We start from the raw sequence: 18,935 nt of genomic DNA, 5'->3' as shown, positions 1-18,935 counted from the left end.
AGACAGGTGAAACTTCTCATGTTTTGCTTCTTTCTAACACTGTTTCCAAGTGATAAGTTTGTTGGAAGAAACACTTTATGGTAAAGAGTGAGGAAAACACTCATATACACTTCTAATAGTTGTTGTCAATATTGTCACATCCAAGCTGAGTTCTAGGCCTGTGAGCTGTGTGAAAAGCACAAACTTCACTGCTTCCCCGCGTCCGCGACTCGCACCACAGAGGTGCAGCAGCTCACACGGCGTGGCTGAGCAGTAGCACGGAGGTGTACCTGGGGGAGGCAACACCAGGCATGGGAAACACCATCTAACTGGGTCTGCCGGGGATCTGGAATGCAGCTCACCTTGTAGGTGGCTTAAGTGGGTTAAGATCCCAGCACTGGCACGCCTCTTACCTTAACTACTTTGACAAGGAGCAGCCTCTAATCTAAAGACTATAAGGGACCATGGGGCAGATCTTGATGATGATTCCTACTATTGTCCCTGTACTGGCATGTGCTGGAGTCTGTTTTTGCATTGTAGTGAAGCAAGCACCTGTGGTGGAATGCATGGCTTTCCCTTTTGGTGTCCTGGTACATAAAAATATTGATTTTTGCCTTTGTCACCAGTATCTTGGTAAACATGGATGACAACATTATTGAGCACTACTCCAATGAGGACACGTTCATCCTGCACATGGAGAGCATGGTCGAAGGCTTCAAGATCACGCTGACAGAGATCTAGCCTCAGGCAGAGCCTTTTTGTAAGGAACCACAGCATTTCATCCTTCTTGGAAAGCAGAAGATTCCCCAGGAACTTGACAGACATTGATCAGAGAAACTGTTACAAGACTGCTTTGAGAATACTGTCCATTCTGCACATGTGCACCCACTGCACGTAGACTTGGGTTTGTCAAGCACAAGGCCACTCACATTAACCTGGTCCCTTATTTATTGTTCCCCACTCTCTAGTGCACAAGCAGTTACCAGCCCCCAGATTTGTAACCAGATGACCCACTGCAAATGTGAAATGCAGCATTTTAATCCATACTTTAGTGTGGATAAGCTCATTCTAAAACACGTTAAGGAACCATGCTGGTCTAGTTTCAGAAATCTGGTGTAAATCACTCTACCAGTAGTTCTTTCCGTCATTGCTAAAAAACTGGTGCAGCGCTAAAGATGGGGAAAGCGGCTGACAGTTCACTTGCTCAGACTGATCCATATCTCTCTATAGTGTATAGTCTTGCCAAATACCTCTGGTAGTTCTCAGCACGTAGCAATGAGGACTTGTAAGTAAGGCATTCAGCTACAAATGTCACTTGTAAGTAAATGGTAAAGAAACCATTTTAACCTTGTATATAATGTTTATAATATGCAATAATATATTTTAACTACTGTATGTGGGCATGTTTACTGCCACTATGTTTTTTGTATGTATTGGGTTTAGGGTGTAACAGAATCTTTCCTAGAGGATTAGGTTGCTGCAATCTGTTAAGGAGTGTGTACTGAGAAGCTGATAACGGCATCTGCACTCATATGCTCCACTCTTCCCCACCCAGTTTTATACTTAAATATTGGAGCAAACTCTGCTATAGGGTCTGGAGTGCTCTGGCACAACGGGCTGCCCGGTTCCCAGCTGTAGATACCCGAGTGTCCCATCCAGCTGCCACCAAATCCACGAGGCACCATGTGTCTGCTGCCTGGTGTACCTAAAGGTACAGACGGGACTGATGCCTGTTCTGTCGATGAAGTGGAGGTTCTCAAAGTGGCCTTTTCTCAAGCCTGTGGAGGGAAAGGTGGTTTCCGCAGCAGCCTGCTCATTAAAGCATTCCTCTAGACTGTAAGAAACAGGATTTCAAACTCTTCTTCTTAAGGGTACTTGCTCCTGTATCTCCATCAAATGATTCTGTTTTGATCCCTAGGACAGTTGGGTGAAGTATAAACCTGGGCTTGATGTAAATACTTTATTGAAACTGGAACAACTTTACCAGTGGAGACTGAGTATCCCACAGCTGAGGGGTGGAGATCGGTCTCTCTCACAAGGGCTGGATCTGAACCCAAGTTGAACTACAAGGTTATGCCATCAAATTCCACCCCTGTCTCCTGAATTCTGTGAAGAGAGAAAGCTGCAGGCTAAAATCGTAGCAGGAAAGGGGTTCAAGGCCTGAATGTCCCTAACGCATCCAAACCCGGCACCTCTCTCTCTCCTTTCTAGCTCTTCTGGCTGTCGTAGAGAGCTCTTGACTCAGCATACCATCCTCTGAGTTTTCACCTGCAGGCATTTTATTCTTCGTGCACTGTATGTGGATCCCATGCGACAGACAGAAATGTGGGTCCTTTCCTACATGCAGCCTTTCGATTTTTTTTTTATTTTTTTCCCTTCTGAAATCTTTTTTTTCATTTAGTCACAGAATCTGTTTTTATTAGGTGGTTAAGGCATAAAGAAACACTGCCTAGTTTAACAGGGCTCTGTTTTGAGCTGTGTGGAGCTATTTACATATAAAGCAAAGTAGCTGGCATAGCTGACCAGTGTGATGTCAGCATGGTTTTGGATGAATTGTCCTGCAAGCTCTTGCACACTTTCTTAACTTCCTTAGCAATAGCATTCCATTCTGTACTTCAAATAGAAATGTTAGGTACCTGCCAAAGTTTCTGTGGGACCAGAACCTATAAAAGGTTCAGGCCGTTAGCATCAGGGCTAGTATACCCAGAATCCACATATGTCTGCAAAGAGAAGTGTGTGTTCTGTCTTCCTCCCTCCCTCCCTCCCTTCCTCCCTCTCACTTCCTTTGTCATGTGCTTTTTCTCCTTCTGATGCAGAGTTTTGTACTAATTCCATTACCTTTTTATAAATATGTACTCCAGCACAGATGCACTCGTTACCCTGCTCAAGAGCAGACATCCTGGGAATACAGGGGATTTATGGTAGTTCAGTTTGTTTCTGCTAGGCTCAGGCTCAGATAAAAAGTCTCTGCTGACCGATTCCAGATACTTTTTTCCTAAAGAAAAAAAGAGGACAGTTTTGTCAGGTGGCATTAGGAACTAGGGCCACCACAGAGGACTGGTGAGCAGTGGTGTTAGTTCTTGTATTTCTCTGTTGTTTGGGATCCTGAAGATATTAGGTGGGATGTCTCAGTCATGATGTCTGGGCAGAAGGTGCAGGTGAAGCACAGGAGTAAACGTACGCGGGAGTGGAGCCCTGGTTCTTCCCCAGCAAACCTGCCATCCAAACTCTCTTACTTACAGGGAATGCCTGTGGCGCCCGGGGCCGGCCTGGGTTGGGATGTGCTGCATTAAGGGAGGACAGTGAGAATTGGGGTTCACAGAGGAGGACAGGGCTGTCCTGGCAGCACCAGCACTCAGGTTAATGGGACATTCTTGTCTGGCACATGGGTGGCTCTGTTGGATGCTGCAGCATCGCGCGCTGAGGAGAAGTGTAGGGTTAGTGAGAAGCGCAATGCTCCAGGAGATACTGGGGCTTAAGGAGCTATCTTTCCGTTGCCATTTTAGGAGCTTTTGGTCAGGCACTGTTCAGGGAAGGAAAGTTGCTTCCAAGACTAAGCTTTTCTAAATACATGTTAAAGTGTGTGAATTCCTGATACTAGAGAGCTGACACTCCTGCCTTTAGTTCCTTCTTACAGTCTCAATGAAGGTAGCAGGGTCGAGGAAGATGAGTAGGATTCAGCCTGATGGTGAGATTATTTTAAAACAACAACTGGAGCTAGTTAAGGATGGTCTCGCTTAACTTTATCTACCAGGGTTTGAGGGCTTTGTTTGTCTGCTCCAGATGCATCACAAGCACCTAAGACATTACAAAGAGCATGTCGCCCTGCAGCCCTTCAGTTGCAGTTACAGCATTGGCTGCTGAAGGAGCAGCGAACCTTGGATGCTGGTCCTGGCAAGCTAGAAGCTCTCAGGGTTCACCTTCTTGGTCAAAAACAGGCTATCAAAGTGATGGGGAAGGGCCAGTATGAGTAATGCAAACTTCTGAAGCAGTGGCCTGCCTCGTGCCCTGCTTCATTCGAAGGCCTTTAGAAGTACAAAGTGCTCGCATGTATATTGTTTAAAATATACGTGTTGCTTTTGTTTAATGAAAACTATTGATTAATGCTGGATCTTCCAAATATTATGAGTTAAATGGAAATAAGATTTGGCTACTGTTCAGCAGGGGACAGGAATATCTGCCTTCCCTCCTTTTGTCTCTCTGTGGCACCGCTGTGGTTGTTTATTTAAAGGAACAAAACTCTCATTTCCTTTCCTTCTTCAAGACAGTGGTCTTGAATCTTAACTAGTGCAGCCCGAAGGGTGGCTTGCTGCTCGACTCATTTTCCTGTGAAGAATTAGAGCAGTGCAATGTCTGTAGATGTTGTGTTTCAAAAGAGTCAGATAGAGATGCGCAAAAGGAGAATAATCTTCTAAGCTCTAATTTTGGTTCCCGCTACAGATTTGGCACTATCTCCGTCCATTTGATGTTGTATTGCGAAACCCCCAAATCTCAAATTTTAGTTTCTTTCTACACAAGCAGGTGCTGATATCCCCAAAATAAAGTGCATCCTTGCAGTAAAGCTTTGTTGATGTACGGTGATATCCCCATCTAGACATTTTGGAGGATTTTTACAGTTGAATGTAAACTACAAAGAAAAGAACTTTTTTTTCCTGTGTGTCCTCTCTCATGAAGTTTTTGGGAGTTCAGAGATCAAGTGTCTTTCTTGTATATTTTCCTCTTTCAGTCTATGGATTGTTTAAATGTTGTAAATTAATTCAAGCAATTAGTAAAAACGAAACTCTCCAGCTGTCGGAGAGCTGTCAGAGATGCTGTATATTGATTGATACGGAACTGGAAAGGAGTATCTTATGCCTTTTAAAATGTAAAGCTTATGAAATGTTTATATGCTCTTCCATTTCCTATGAATTGAGACAAGATACAAACAAGACTGTTTGTGCCAAAGTTTGTGACAAGCCCTCTTTCTGGCAAACAAGGAAACTTTATGTATAAATAGTGTGCTTTTATATTAAGAAAATAGCTCATGTAACTTAATAGTGTTGCAACTGGGAGAGGGGTTTGATAAACTGTAAATACAGTTATTTTATTTTTTGTACATTTTTAAGAAGGAAAAAAATAAATATTCCTATGTATGAGATAATATTTCTCCTGCTGTGGTGTGTGTTACTACATACTGGGGATGGAGTGCTGATGTCTGAGCCCAGAAAACTCTTCAAAAAGAAGAAAATAGAAATTCATTCTACCGAGAAAAAGAGAACAGAGACTGAAAAAAATAATCACCAAAATCTGTTTTCAATGGCTGGCCTGGTAGACGGCGGAGAGAACAGTAGTATTGTATACGTGGACTTCAGTAAGGCCTTTGACACTGTCTCCCACAAGATCCTCACAGAGAAGCTGTTGATGTACGGGCTGGGTGGGCAGACAGTGAGGCAACTGAAGACTTGTCTGAATGGCTGGGCCCAAAGGGGGGAGATCAGTGCATGAAGTCTAGCTGGAGGCCAGTGACTAGAGGTGCACCCCCGGGGTTGATACCAGGTCCAGTCCTGCTCAGTATCTTCATTAATGATCTAGATGAGGGGGCAGTGTGTACCCTCAATGAGTTTGTTGATGACAAAACTGGGAGGAGTGCCTGATAACGCCAGAAGGTCGTGGTGCCATCCAGAGAAACCTCAACAGGCTGGAGAAAAGGGCTGCCAGGAACCTCATGAAGTTCAACAAGGGGAAGTGCAAAGTCCTGTATCTGGGAAGGAGCAACCCCATGCACCAGTATATGCTGGGGCCACTTAACTGGAAAGCAGCTTGGCAGGAAAGGACCTGGGAGTCCTGGTGGACACCAGGTTGAACCAACGCGGCTTTGCAGCAAAGAAGGCTGATGGTATCCTGGGCTGCATCAGGCAAAGCATTGCCAGCAGGCTGAGGGAGGTGATCTTTATTCAGTACTGGTGAGGCCACACCTGGAGTTCTGTGTCCAGTTCTGGGCTCTGCAGTACAAGAAAGACATGGGCATACTGGAGAGAGTCCAACAAGGGGCCACTAACCTAATGAAGGTACAGGAGCCCCTCTCCTATGAGGACAGGCTGAGAGATCTGGGACTGTTCAGCCTGGAGAAGAGAAGGCTCTGGAGACATATTATCAGTGTGTACAAATACCTGAAGCAAAAATGCAGAGATCAGAGCCAGGCTCTTCTCAGTGGTGCCCAGTGACAGGACCAGAGGCGATGAGCACACACTGAGACACGGGAGGTTCCCTCTGAACATCAGGAAACACATTTTTATTGTGAGGGTGATCGAGCACTGGCACAGGTTGCTCAGAGCAGCTGTGGAGTCTCCATCCTTGGAGATATTTAAAAGCTGCGTGGACATGGTCCTGGGCAACCATCTTTAAGTGGCCCTGCTTGAGCAAGGGGGCTGGACCACATGACCTCCAGAGGTCCCTTCCAACCTCAACCATACTGTGATTCTGTGACATATTGGAGTGTCCTGAGAACCCAGCTGGAAGCGCTGGCACGAACATCTTTGTGAGTCCAAGGCACCTGGGATGAGATCCTTACTCGCATCTGCTCCTGCTGTGCCCTGTGTGCGCAAAGCACTGAAGCATATTTGGCCATGCATCTTGCAGTAGAACATTTTCATCAAGCATTTTATTCTCCACCAGTTGTTTTTGCCTTTTCAAACAAGAATCCAGGAGGTGAGAACATCTAAGTAAGTGGGAAATGGCTTGGGAAAGCATTTGTCTCGGCAAAGGGAGGCTGCCCAAGCAGTGGTGGGGTAGCCCTGTCTTACCGTGGGGTGGAGAAGTTCGGTGCTCCTACCGAGGGCAAGTCCTGAGCAGGACAAGCTGCCATGCGAGAGCCAGCCCCTGGGATCTCCTCTCTTGTGTCAGGCAGAGACCACACTTGGGCAATGAAAAAAAAGAAGTTAATTCACCTGAAATGTCTGATCCAGAGTAGTGTTGACTCCAAGATCCCAGCTTCCTCCAGCCCTTCCCCATCCCCATCCAAGCAAAACTCATCCAGGCGTGTGCAGCTCTAAGAGCCTTTTGAGGGCCAACAAAGGTTTTAAAAAAAGGCTTGCCCTCTGTGCTTGGCGTTTTCTAGTAATTTTGAAAAGTATTTGTCAGCTGTTTGTTTGCGATACATCAGGAGAGCGAGGCGCTAAGCTCTGTAGCTTGGCAAGTATGACCGACTAACCAAGAGCAGAAGAGCTCTTCCCAGGTACACCGGAAACCAGGGAGACCCGTTCCCCTCCCACCATGTGCTCTTTGTTGACAACAGTCTCCAGTGCAGCCCGTGTTCCCCCACCAGCCCATCTTCAGTCAGCACCTGAGCTACAGCAGAAACCAGAAGCCGTATGTATATAATGCTGTGTATATATATATATGTATCTATATATAAATATAGATACGTATGTGGGACTGGCTGCAGTTTGCTGATGCTGGTAGCCCCTGTGGACAAGGTTGCAGCCCAAGGTGCTGCCACTGCCACTGCAGCTCCTCAGTCCAGCAGGTTTTGGGGAGTTTCTCGGGGCCTTTCCTGGGCCCCATGGATGCTCTCTGGACGAGCACCACGGGGTGAGCCAGGACCAGCTCCCATGGGGCCTCTTTAAAGTAATCACATTTCCTGGGCACTGCCTGTGATAGATGTTTAATTGTGTTTTATAGGAAGTCATTTTACTGAGTGGCTCTTAAAATGGGAATGCTTTAACAGCTGAGTGGTCGGAAATGCTCCGTCTACGAGGCCGTGGAGGAGCGAGGAGAAGCTGATGGGAACCGCTGCACCCACAGGTGCAGTTTCTGGCATGGCTGAGGGAGGGTTTAGCAAGGTGACTCACAAAGGTCTTTAAGAAAAACTGACCCTCTCCTAGGAGAGGGGAGCAGAACACCCCTCTTCTAGCTCTTGACTGAATCTTTAGGGCACTCAATGGGGCAGCAAAGCTTTTTCTGCACTTTCCCAAGCTCCCGGCTCTACTCGTGCTGCTGAAAACAGTGATTGAATCCAGAGCGTGCTTTTTCCCAGATGGGGCCGGAGCCAGGGCTCACAAGCCGACGAGCTGCAGGGTCTCAGATCGCCTCCTCCCCGAGGGGGTGGGAGGGACAGTCCCGGGCTGCCAGGGTGCAACATGTGCTGGAGCGCCTGGTGGTGGCCATCACCTGGAGCCAGGCTCTGTGCTGGGAGCCCGTCCGCATCCCTGTCCTGGGACAGGAGCCTTGGGCTTTGCACAGCGAGATGCATGGGTCAGCAAAGGTGGTACGTGGAAGATTTTAGCATCCCTGTGCAAATAAACACCTCCTTACACTCCTGCCTTTTTTTATGCCTTAATGCTAAATCGTATTATGGCCCTAATGTGAGGGTGAGGAGAATGTATATCCCAGGGAGGCTGGCACACTGGAAGCTGAGGTAATAAAGCCGGTTTGAAGGTGCACTGAGCACACAGGGTACCTGGGTGATGTGACTGATGCTCCATCCAGGCTCCAGCCTGTTTCAAGCCCATAGTAATGTGCCACAAATAGGCTGGGTGGGGTTGTTTTTAAATCTCAAGAGGAAATAGGCACTGGTTTCGGTTACCTTCCAGCGGGATTTGAACTACTTTTAGCGCTCTGGTGCTAATCCCAGCTCCAAATTTAACCTAGGTAAAAGTTTGAGGAGCTTAGGGAGCGTGCACAGGAGCCAGCCCCCTCCAGAGCCAGCTGAGGCTGGCAGGAGCCCCATGAGCCACGTCTCAGAGCAGCTAACCACAGCTACCACCCTACCGACCCATGGTCCCTCCCCACGTCCTGCCCCCCATGGTGTGCTAATCAGTCGAGGATAAAAAAACGCCCTAAACCTGGAGAGGGATTTACCTCCGGCAGGGAAAGCTTCCATCAGCCAAGCAAGCTGAGGACCAGAGCTGTCAGCCTTGTGCTGTCCTTGGCTTTTATAAACCACTCCGTGTTATCTCGCCCCCTGCCCGGCTGCCAGCTTTAGCTGCTGGAGGAAAAACTGTGTTAGCAGCGGAGAGCCCGGATGGCTGCAACGTGCCGGCGCAGTGCCTGTGCACGGCTTAAGCCCTCGCTAAGCCTTCCAAATTGGCTTGCTCGGCTGCCGCCCCTTTGCCCGCGGCGATGAAGGGGCCGGGGGCTGCGAGGGCAACAGGCGAAGGCTTCTCCGAGATTTCCTCACCAGACCATGGGGCTTGAAGGCCCTGCCGTGAAGGGAGTAAGAGCACATGGCACATCGTAGCTAGCTGCAGCAGGATATTTATTAGTAGGAAAGAACATTTAGGGGATTTCAGTAGGAGAATTTGTTTGAGCTGTCGGTATCCACCACACATTGGTTTTCATCAAGGTTGTTCAAGGTTACATATTTATATAAGAAAACAAAATAATTCATATTCAGGTGCAATCAGTAATTCCAGTATGAAAAAGCACCATGTCACAAAACAGTTTACAATACAAAAGTCTTCAAAATCTAACATTTAAAAACAATATTTGTTCAACAGTAATAACAATACAGTAAAAAAATTCTTATTTCCCTTCAAACAATACTGCTTATATATTTTGGCACTGAAAAAGAAACTATCACAAATGCACCTTTTTAACCACACAATGCTGTTTTGTGAGTGTCTATATAACAAGGAAAAACATGCTTTTGAAGTCAGTCATTTTGCCAGGTGCAGTTTGAACTGCTTTCTCTATTAAAAAGAAAAAGAAAAAAACAAAAGAAAAAACTTCCTAAGCTGCAGCATGTCTTATCTTTTGGCCCAGGGCACGATCTGGAGAAGCATCTCTCTCAGACTCAATCCGTTGAGTAAGTCAGTCCTGCCTGAAAAGCTGGATCCGAGCCCCTCTTCCCCCTCCAAACCCGGCAAGAGATGTAGACACCCCCCCAAAATGGTCCCGTCTTTTAGGGACTGACCCCAGGTTCTGGCTATATTAGACTCCAATAAGATTGTGACCCCAACCTTGCCGCTCAGGCTCTTCTTTTCCTTAATTGCTTAATCCCTCAGAATTTTAGTGAATTAATTTTAAAGCCACTTGCACAAACAGTCTTAAAATGTGAACCCATTGGTTTTGTCCTGGTATAGCCAGCGGTCTCACAGCAAACCGAGCGTGTGGGGTTTTTTGTTCCTCCTCAAGGATAGGGAAGGCTGAGGCTGGGGCCGGCGGGTGCTGCCAGGGGGACCCCCCGGCCGTGTCCCCTCCAGGGGCCGTCACTGGCACCCAGCGTGGCAGGGGGAAGCTCGAGTCTGAGAGAGGGAAAGACAGAAAACCAGACTTTTCAGGAAGAATTAAGTTTCCGCTCAAAACTGACCCCTATTAAAACGAGACTGCGGGTACGATGCCCCGGGTGAAACTGTGTGCAGCTACGACGGCCCTTGAAAAAGGCTGATTCTAGTGAACATGCAGTCCTTGGTGCTATCTCTAAAAGCTGAACAATAACAAAAAAAAAAAAAAAGAGTCATTTTAAATAGTTTTTACATCTTACATCAAAGATGCCACTACGAGAACACAATAGTATCACACATTAATTAGTACAGTCTTAAAAATGCAAACCAACACTGGTAAGACTCCCATACATTCTGCATATCATATGTACAGAAGAGAACAGCTTCTCAAGAGGAGAGGACAGCCATCGAGAGATAATCTTCTGGGTTTTTTTCTGAGTATGTTGCATAATACAAATACGTTATCAGCATAAGAAAACTTTACTCCGACACTAAGAGTTCAAGAAAAGTCCTAACTGGAAGTTAATAGCAGGGGGAACGGTGCGCGTGCTGCGGGGCACAAAACACATACACAACCCTCCGCCAAATTCTCTGACCCCTCCGACGGCCTGATCACCTACTTCCATGTTACCGGGTAGGTCTAATGCGTTGCTCTGCGGGTACGTGCTCCCAAAGCGTGCAACAGCCCCGGGACAGACCCCGAGAGCTGCCCTCGGCCTTCCTCTAGATGTCCTTTCCGTGGGCTTTGCCTGGCTGAGAACTGGCTGGAGACTCAGAATATCACCAGATGAGCTTACAACAGAATTGGGGGGTAAAAATCAACACATCACGATAGCTATAGGCAACTACACGCAGGACACTAGCAATTCTAGACAGCCATAAGAAAACTATGCGGACCAAATTCATTTAATTCATAGTTGTCCCTCCTTTCTGAGTTGTAAAAGTCTTCCTTAGGATATGTAGGTTTGCTTACAAAGCATTCATCTAGAGAGGTATCTAATTTTGCCAAGACACAGGATATGCTGAACTCCATGCTGCTGCAGTTAGCCTGCCTGTGGTAGCTTATTTCAAGTTAGATTTGGTATCTCTACTCTACACTGCAATGTAGAAACAGCCTGAGGGAGCAGAGATGGGAAAGGTCTCCCTGTGGAATGGTCATGGACTCAGACGGGAACCGGACACTTGGATCCATTCAGCTTTTGGCCATGGTTTATCTCAATTTATTAGTCTCTACAGGATCAAAAATATCTGCCCAAATTTACACAAACAAATATATAACTATTTACTTTTGCATTCATCGTGTCATTCACTCGTCAATATTTAAAAATCAAAAGGTATCAAGCAGTTCCGTCAGAAGAGGCCAATATTGGTCACCTCAGGTTCAAGAGCGAAACAGAACTGAATATACAAATATAAACTACAAGACTGCTTGGACGGAATTGAAGTGAGCAAGCGGGAGCATATTGAAATGCGGCTCAACCTGTCTCCTTGCAGCAAATGTGCAGACAAAAATAACCCCTAACGTAATTAAGCACTTCATTTTTACTAGGCACGGAGAGCCCACCTCACTAGTAATTGCTCAGGCAGCTCTGCTCTTGGGAGAATTGAGACTTCTGTTAGCACATGAGCTAAACGACCAGCAGGGCTGAATCTAAGGGCATCCAAAATAAATAAATAAATCATGAACACAACTAAAACACGAATCAGGAAATCAAACAGAAAATACCAAAGAAACATGATCTTGCAGAGCATTCATATGACTAACATGGAGCACAATGTCTTCAGTGAGCTTCCTTAGATCCTTATCAGATTGAAACTCTGGTTTTGTTTTTTTTTTTTTATTTTTCTCACAGTTGTGAATAAAAACTATTTGGTTGCCCTGGAAATGGGAATAAGGTAATGGCAGGAAATAAAAAAGTGGTGGTGGCAAGGAACTGAGAGTTCTCCCCCAAACAACCGTGTCGGACCCATTAGTCTCCCCTCTGACTGCAGCAATTGACAGCGCAAATGAAGCTTAGAATTTAAGAGGATTTTCTCAGGTGGGTTTACTAATCACTATCATCCTGTTTGGTGGGGGAACGTGAGGCCGACCCTGAATACCGCTGAACACCCTGCCCCCAGGGAGGACAAAACCAGAGGTCACACCCTTGACACGTGTTTCTGACAGATGGCAGGAAGAGTTTCCGCCTGACATTACTGCACCAAAATTATCTCTTGGTTGACAGCATCTGGGTGCTCCAGGCAGCATCAGGGCACTGCAGGCTGGATGGTGATGCATAGGAAGATAGTGCTCCTGCCTGGAAGAAGCAAGCTCTCCAAGGAATAAACCATGGGAGCGGAGAGCAAGCACTGGTCAGGTTCAGTCTGCAGTGCATCAACAAACACACACATGATAATGAAAACCACATTGTTCCAGAGGTTCAACATGTTCTTGAAATGTTTAATACTACCATTACTTAACAATGGGAAATAAATAGTGTGGTTGGCAAGGTACGCACAGGAGGACCAAAGGGTGGGAACCAAATCAGAAGATGTTCCATCTACGTGCATTAAGCCTGGCTCCTCCAGATGTCAAGGGCTGGTGTTTGTTACTCATTTACAGAGAGGGAAGGGATGGCAACCAAGAGGTGGGTGCAAAGCCTTGGAGAGCTGGACACCCTGAGCGCTTGGGAAGGTGAGAACATCTTTGGTATAAGATCAGAGCAAGAAGGGAAGATCTAAGACACTTCTCAGCTGCACAGCAAGAGAACACAACGGAGAGGGTGGCCATCGTGTGCTTCGGCATCTTGGAAGCACTTAGCAGGCTGAAGAAGCTCAGATGACCGTCTCTGTGGCAGGACCCAGAGTCCCTAGCCTCGGCACACGGTGACGTGGGGACGAAGCAAGCCCCAGACCGGGCTGTCGCAGAGGAGTTATTCTGTGCTGACTGTGGTTAAGGGGGAGTTCAGACCCTGCACTAAAGGCAGGGATGTCTCGTACAGTTTTTCATTTCTCTAGTCTTTTCACATTGTTCACTACAACTCAAGCTCTTTTTTGCCTCGTTTATTGTGCATTAGTCAGCATTTTACACGTGATAGCTTAATCCCAACTATGCATATTAAAATAACACTTATGACCTGTGGGAGTAATGGGGAAATCAAATCTGTACATTGCAAGAAGCCCTCACATCTGGCCTTCCCAGCTGTCCATACTTGTGAAGATATGGAGACTATATCTGAAAAGCTTTATATCTTCTCCTGTGAAAATCCCCTCCCCGAAACAACTCAGTACGGAAGATTTGGAAGCAGGCTGGAATAAGGGGTGCTACTAGCCGAGACACCCATGGTAGACAGGGATGGTTTCTGCAAGGGACAAGGAAATTGACTTTGCATCTGACCGATCGTTCTACTGCTCCAAACGCCAGAGGCACCTAACAGGCTTCTGCAGCCCCTCAGTGATGGTCCCAATTTCTAGTGTCACTGCCATGATAATGACAATTTACAAACCCTGCTGCTTTTTCCCACTGGGTGCTTAAAACGTAGCTGTTCTTCTCACCTTCCCCAGGCTGCAGGATGGCACCCGGGCTTTGAGAGTTGGGTGGAGCTTTCCCTTCTTGTGTGCCACGACCAGGAAGAACGCTCCCGCAGGCAACGTTTTGCCCTCGGTTACACTGAAGAATGCCACATGTTCTTCCTGGGAACTGTTTGTTCGGCTTCTAACCAGGGCATAGCGAACGGCTCTGCTACTTATATATAAGAAAGAGCAGAGTTATTCTACTTCTGCAGCTGCATATTCATGCTAAAGGTATTTAAAAGTGTATTTTGCCAGCGCCTCTGACTGAGTGCGCAGCAGGCAGAGCTGCTCAGCTCGAAGGTGCCGTTTCTGGTCTAGCCCTATCTCAGAGCACATCGCACCACGAGTCTGACATATCGCTGCCTTGTATCTTATCTGTCTACTGCACAGTCAATGGAAACCTCCGCATGCAGCTCCCAGCATTGCTCGGCTGTCTGATGCTTGCCAAGTTTCTCTGTATTTCTAAGCACAAGTTCTGCCCGCGATACCAAGGAAAACACCTTCCCCTCACTTTAGGGCTCCTACGTGAGATCCCGCTCAGAAAGACACAGAGCAAAGAGTGCATCCGAACGCTTGTGCAAAGGGCAGGTAAAATATTCTTCTCCACTGGTCTCGCACCAGTTGCCTGACACCTAATTCCTGAGCCCAAGGACCATCTGACCACAGGGAAGCGAGGGAGCACCGTGAGAAAGACAAGAGGAGGTGCTGGTGTAGCGGGTGTTCGGGGGAGGTCTGGGCCAGCCCTCCCCTCCGCTTGTTTCGCTTGGCGCTCGTACGCTAGGCTTCAAAAGGAAACTCTTTTGAAGGTTGCCTCCTTTATCCTGACCGTGCTATATTGCTATCATGTTGCATCTTCACCTGTGTTGCTAAAAAAAAACCACAAAAGAGAGAGTTTTAAAACAAGGGAGACAGCTGAGCTCAGGGCACTCGTTCTGAGGCAAGGGATTCCCTCCCCACCGCCACGTGTCCCCAGGGACCTGCCAGTTGTCACCGTGTTCCCTGGTTCACATGTACCGAGAGACGTACGGCCACGGCCATGTTCTCGCTCGGCTTAGGCTGCGGATTAGGGCTCAACGTCAAGTTACCACAGTTCAACAAGTTTCCATGAGTCAGCTGTGCTGAGGTTTCTGCCCATGTGTGTGCTTCTAGCACACAGCAAATGCGACTTAGCCTGGTCTGCAGTGAAAGAAAATTAAACTAAGCCGCATTATTGCACGTTTGCCATCGGTGAAGAGAGCACATGCTGGGAAGTCCAGGGGCTCAGCCCCAGGGGCGAGCTATTAAACTGTGGGGACTTGGTCATGTGTGAACCCTTCTTGTGCCAGTGTGCAATACTTCTGCACATAGACCTCATCCAGCCACAGAAGTTACATACTTCTGGCTTACTGTTTTAAGCAGCAGTGTCTAGAAAATGTGGAGGTCATGCTTTAAAATAGAGAAAAACAAAGGGCAAAATGCCCCAACAATAAGGTAAAAATCCTACTGGCTCCTGAGCACAGCAAGAGGAAGACCACAGCTCCGTGTGCCTCAGGAACTTCCACTGCTGTCAACTCACAGGGCTTCAAATAATGTTGAAACATAGATCTTTCTTCAGTCCCTCTCAAACCATAAGTGCTCACAAAACCACAATTACACTGGTTTTACAAGGGTTGTGTTCCTGTTTGCCTTCCCAAAGCACCCTAAAACAATGACAGGCTGCTGCAGACGGCACAAGCCTTGGTCCTCGCTTCACTTCTTCTGGCCCAGAGTTTTGCAAGCTGACTGGGAATGCTGGATAAATGGGACTGGCATTTTCCATGGATTCAGTCTACATGCCGGATGCACTCATTAATTCATTTGGACAACACATGAGTTGTACCTCTTTCACACGCAATGAACACTGGAGAATGCATCTACAAAACTAAGAGGTGATGTGACATAGTATATGCTGTCTGCCATCCTGTACAGAAATATTGCTAATGGATCACTTCAAAGTGTCTAACTTGCTGTGCTATTTTATACAGGAGAGGTCATTTTGTCTTCAAAAGGTTTATGAAGGCAGTTAGGATTGCAAATGCCAACGGCAGCAAAGCAGAAAATTCCAATCCGAGGCGCAGCACTCCACTGCTGTCCTGCTGATCTGAGGTCTGCAGATGCTCCTACCACAACGCCAGCTATGGATCACTTCTAAAGTACATGCAGAGGCAGAGAAAGAAAGGGATAGTTAATAATTTAAAACAATACCAATCGTCAGTGGTAGTCAGGTAAAAGAATAACCTTAGTTCACTCTGTAAATGTTTATACAATAGTCTTATCTCCAGCTACCTCCTCTGCAGCTGCGGGCTAATTCTTATTCTTCCAGATTTTGTGAACTGTGGAAAGAATTACATCTCCGCTGGCCTGGGGTCATATCGCAAGTTCTGTTTTCAAACACGTGTGGTACAGTATTGACACGTGAAGCAAGCCTGGCCCTAAAACTACCGAGCAAAAACAAACTGAGAGATTAGGTTCTGGGCCAGAAATATGTTATAAAACTAAAAAGAGATGGAATGCAGTCGCTTCAATAGAAGGCAAGGTTTTAAAAGTTTCTGTCACATGCAACTGCTTTCACATTAAAAAGAAGATGGAACTGGGGAAGGTATCCAAGTTCACCTTCAGTAAATGCCAGCTCCTGTAGGGCTGGGCTGCTTTGGATGCGGGTGCCTGCACTGAGCCGGTAGGTTAGATGTTCAGCAGGGTTCCTCTAGTGTCACCTCGTCCTGCCCGCCCAGGGGTGGTGATGGGGCACCCCGGGGGCGGCTGGGGCAGTGGGACTGTTCGTTCCTGTCTGACCAAGGGGGTGTTGACTAGTGCGTGTCCACTGACCTTCCTGTTGCCATCCCCAGCAGCCTGGCCAGCCTCGTCCTGCTGATAAACAACTCTCAAAGCACCCGAGAGCGAACGTGGACCTGAATATACATGAGATGATGGACATGGGAGAGAGGGCCAGAACCTCTCCAGGTAAAGCAGAAAATTACCTTGAAGAAGGTAGGCACAGACTCTCCTTTGAAGGTTTAGATTTGTGCACAGGATGTCTAATGAAGATTAAGGAGAAATAGAGACAGAACATTTCTATCAGCTGGAGGAATTGGTGCAAAATTTACTAGTGATGCTTGTAACAGCTAAAAGCACTAGGTATTGAAATCTCTTTGTGTCTGTTGGTTGGGTCTTTTTTGCTGTCTCACTTTCCCCTCCGCACCTCTGCTCGGTATTTTGGTTAATATAATGGGAATATATCATCAACTGGATTTCTGCAATCATTTGAGACAAAGGTATGTGCCTGAAGAGATTTACTGAGTGTAATTAGCTACTCATAATAATTTTAGTACAACTGATTAGCAATGTTATTTTCAATTTATTTTTATTTTATTTTAATATGCTCCGCACTTCACACCTGGCAAAGCAAGTGGTATGGAAAATTAAGTCTAGGATTTTTTCTCTCAGTTACTGTACATGCTAGATAGTGTTCTACAAAAAAAATTATTTGTACTCGGCTATTTTTTCATGACTTCTAATTAGTACTTAGCTAATCATCTTTTGCCAAGCAGACTTATTTTACTTAGTTTATTTTAAATTAAGGCTACTGGGGATTAGCATCTACAAGGTCACTTGACAAACCGCCAACCTTGCCTGTCAGACAAAGGTTACTCTAACAAGCTCACGAATTCCCAGCGCTGTGCACTGCCTACATGGGTACCTCTCCAACGGGATCACAGAGCAGACTTTAGCTAATGACAGATTAATGCCAATTTAGTCAGCATAATGCCTCCTGTTGCTAAAGCTTTTCTGTTGCAGCAGCGCTTGTAAAGTCCCTAAGAAATCCCACGAACGTCTACTGGCTTTGCATACAGCAACTTTGACCAAAGGATGAAGTTTTGCAGCAGCAAATTTCAGAACTCCTGCATCTAGGTGAGAAGATAAACATTCAACATTTCTCTCAAGAGCTGATCTTTTTTTTTGTTTTAATTTTTTATATATATAAATATACCATAAAGCGTACCATTTCCTCGTTTCAGTACAGATTTTTTGAACTTTACTAAAATAAATGAAATATAAATGCTACAATTTTATGTTTAAAACAAGTTTTGATGACAACCTTCCCCTAAGGGCAGGCTCAGAAACTCCATTAGCTACATGGAGAGAGACAAAAACACCCCCAAAACTTCATACTACGTAAGAGCATTCAGAACAGCAGATGTGCCTCAGCTGGAGCTGTGTGTCCGTGAGTTCCTCACGTGAATGCCCACTCTCCTTAGTAGAAACTGCTTTACTACTAACCTGAAAATTTCACATTCAACATGTATCTCCCTTAAATTCATTGTCAAGACCCAGTTTCCCCTAGCTGTGTCTGCCTTTGCTGATCCCAAACGGCAAGAGGTATCGTCAGTTGTGGATTTGGGGGTCAGGGTTGCAAATTGCTGAATTTTCAGATAAAGCCATGTGAAATCAACCACTGTAAACCTAGGAAAAACTGTCCATCTTTGTTTTTTCCCTTCTCCTTCACAACCTGGAAAATGTTCACAGCATTGAAACAATGAGGCATAGGAGCAGGGGTGCGGACGATGCACCCCGCACCCGTTTTGCACTTTTGTACTTCTTCCCGATCCTGTCTTTGACCTTAACTGGTGCCTCCCGGACAGGAGAGGAGGTTCCAGGTGAATCCTACCCCACCCATCACAACCCCTTTAGTTCAATCTCTACTACACTTTCAGGTCCTGCGGGTGAATACTCAGCTACTAAAGCAGCAATCTAAAAATCTGTCAGTGTGTCTTGCTGCCAAGGGTTTTGTTGTTGGTTTCCTCCTTCTCAACGCGTACTTTCCATAACAGACACATTAAAACAAAAAACAAAATGAAATCTTTAAAACAATGATAACACCACAATATCTGTTTAAAACAGTACTGCCCGTGCTCTGGACAAATTGTTAAGAGCAATTCAGCATTCTTATAATTAATCCACAACAAAAGAAGCTATAAGATGCCACAAAAGAAGGCATAATTGGCCATACAGAGGCAACACTACCATGAATGTTGTTTGGCAAGGAAAAAAAAAAAGCAGATACATAATTCATCCAAAGAATGGGTTCAGAATTGCCCGGCGCTGCTGGGATCACACTGCAGGAGACGGACTATGGATGGATCGCTCTTGGCGCCTCGGATGAACTCTTCCAGAGAGAGCTTTCCT

The 18,935-nt window shown here is 46.2% G+C and overlaps 2 protein-coding genes across 5 annotated transcripts in view; one reads left to right on the top strand and one right to left on the bottom strand.

Annotated features, from left to right (window-relative positions):
- Positions 1-4,998, top strand: part of GRHL2 (grainyhead like transcription factor 2) — a 71,375-nt gene extending 66,377 nt beyond the window's left edge. For both annotated transcript variants that reach the window (XM_054192840.1, XM_054192839.1), the window contains exon 16: positions 606-4,998. In XM_054192840.1, the coding sequence (XP_054048815.1) occupies positions 606-720 (115 nt within the window). In that variant the 3' untranslated portion in view covers positions 721-4,998. The remainder of the gene's footprint in view (positions 1-605) is intronic.
- A 4,206-nt stretch (positions 4,999-9,204) lies between these two features.
- The window catches only part of NCALD (neurocalcin delta), a 60,333-nt gene continuing 50,602 nt past the window's right edge, over positions 9,205-18,935 (bottom strand). For 2 of the 3 annotated variants that reach the window (XM_054192584.1, XM_054192583.1), the window contains exon 4: positions 9,205-18,933. In XM_054192584.1, coding sequence (XP_054048559.1) covers positions 18,836-18,933 — 98 coding nt within the window. In that variant the 3' untranslated portion in view covers positions 9,205-18,835. The remainder of the gene's footprint in view (positions 18,934-18,935) is intronic. The other variant, XM_054192585.1, reaches the window with a different exon arrangement.

Source organism: Rissa tridactyla, chromosome 2 (assembly GCF_028500815.1).
Source record: "Rissa tridactyla isolate bRisTri1 chromosome 2, bRisTri1.patW.cur.20221130, whole genome shotgun sequence".
Lineage (NCBI taxonomy): Eukaryota > Metazoa > Chordata > Aves > Charadriiformes > Laridae > Rissa > Rissa tridactyla.
Note: the sequence above shows the minus strand (reverse complement) of the source record. Positions and strands in the feature narration are given on the sequence as shown.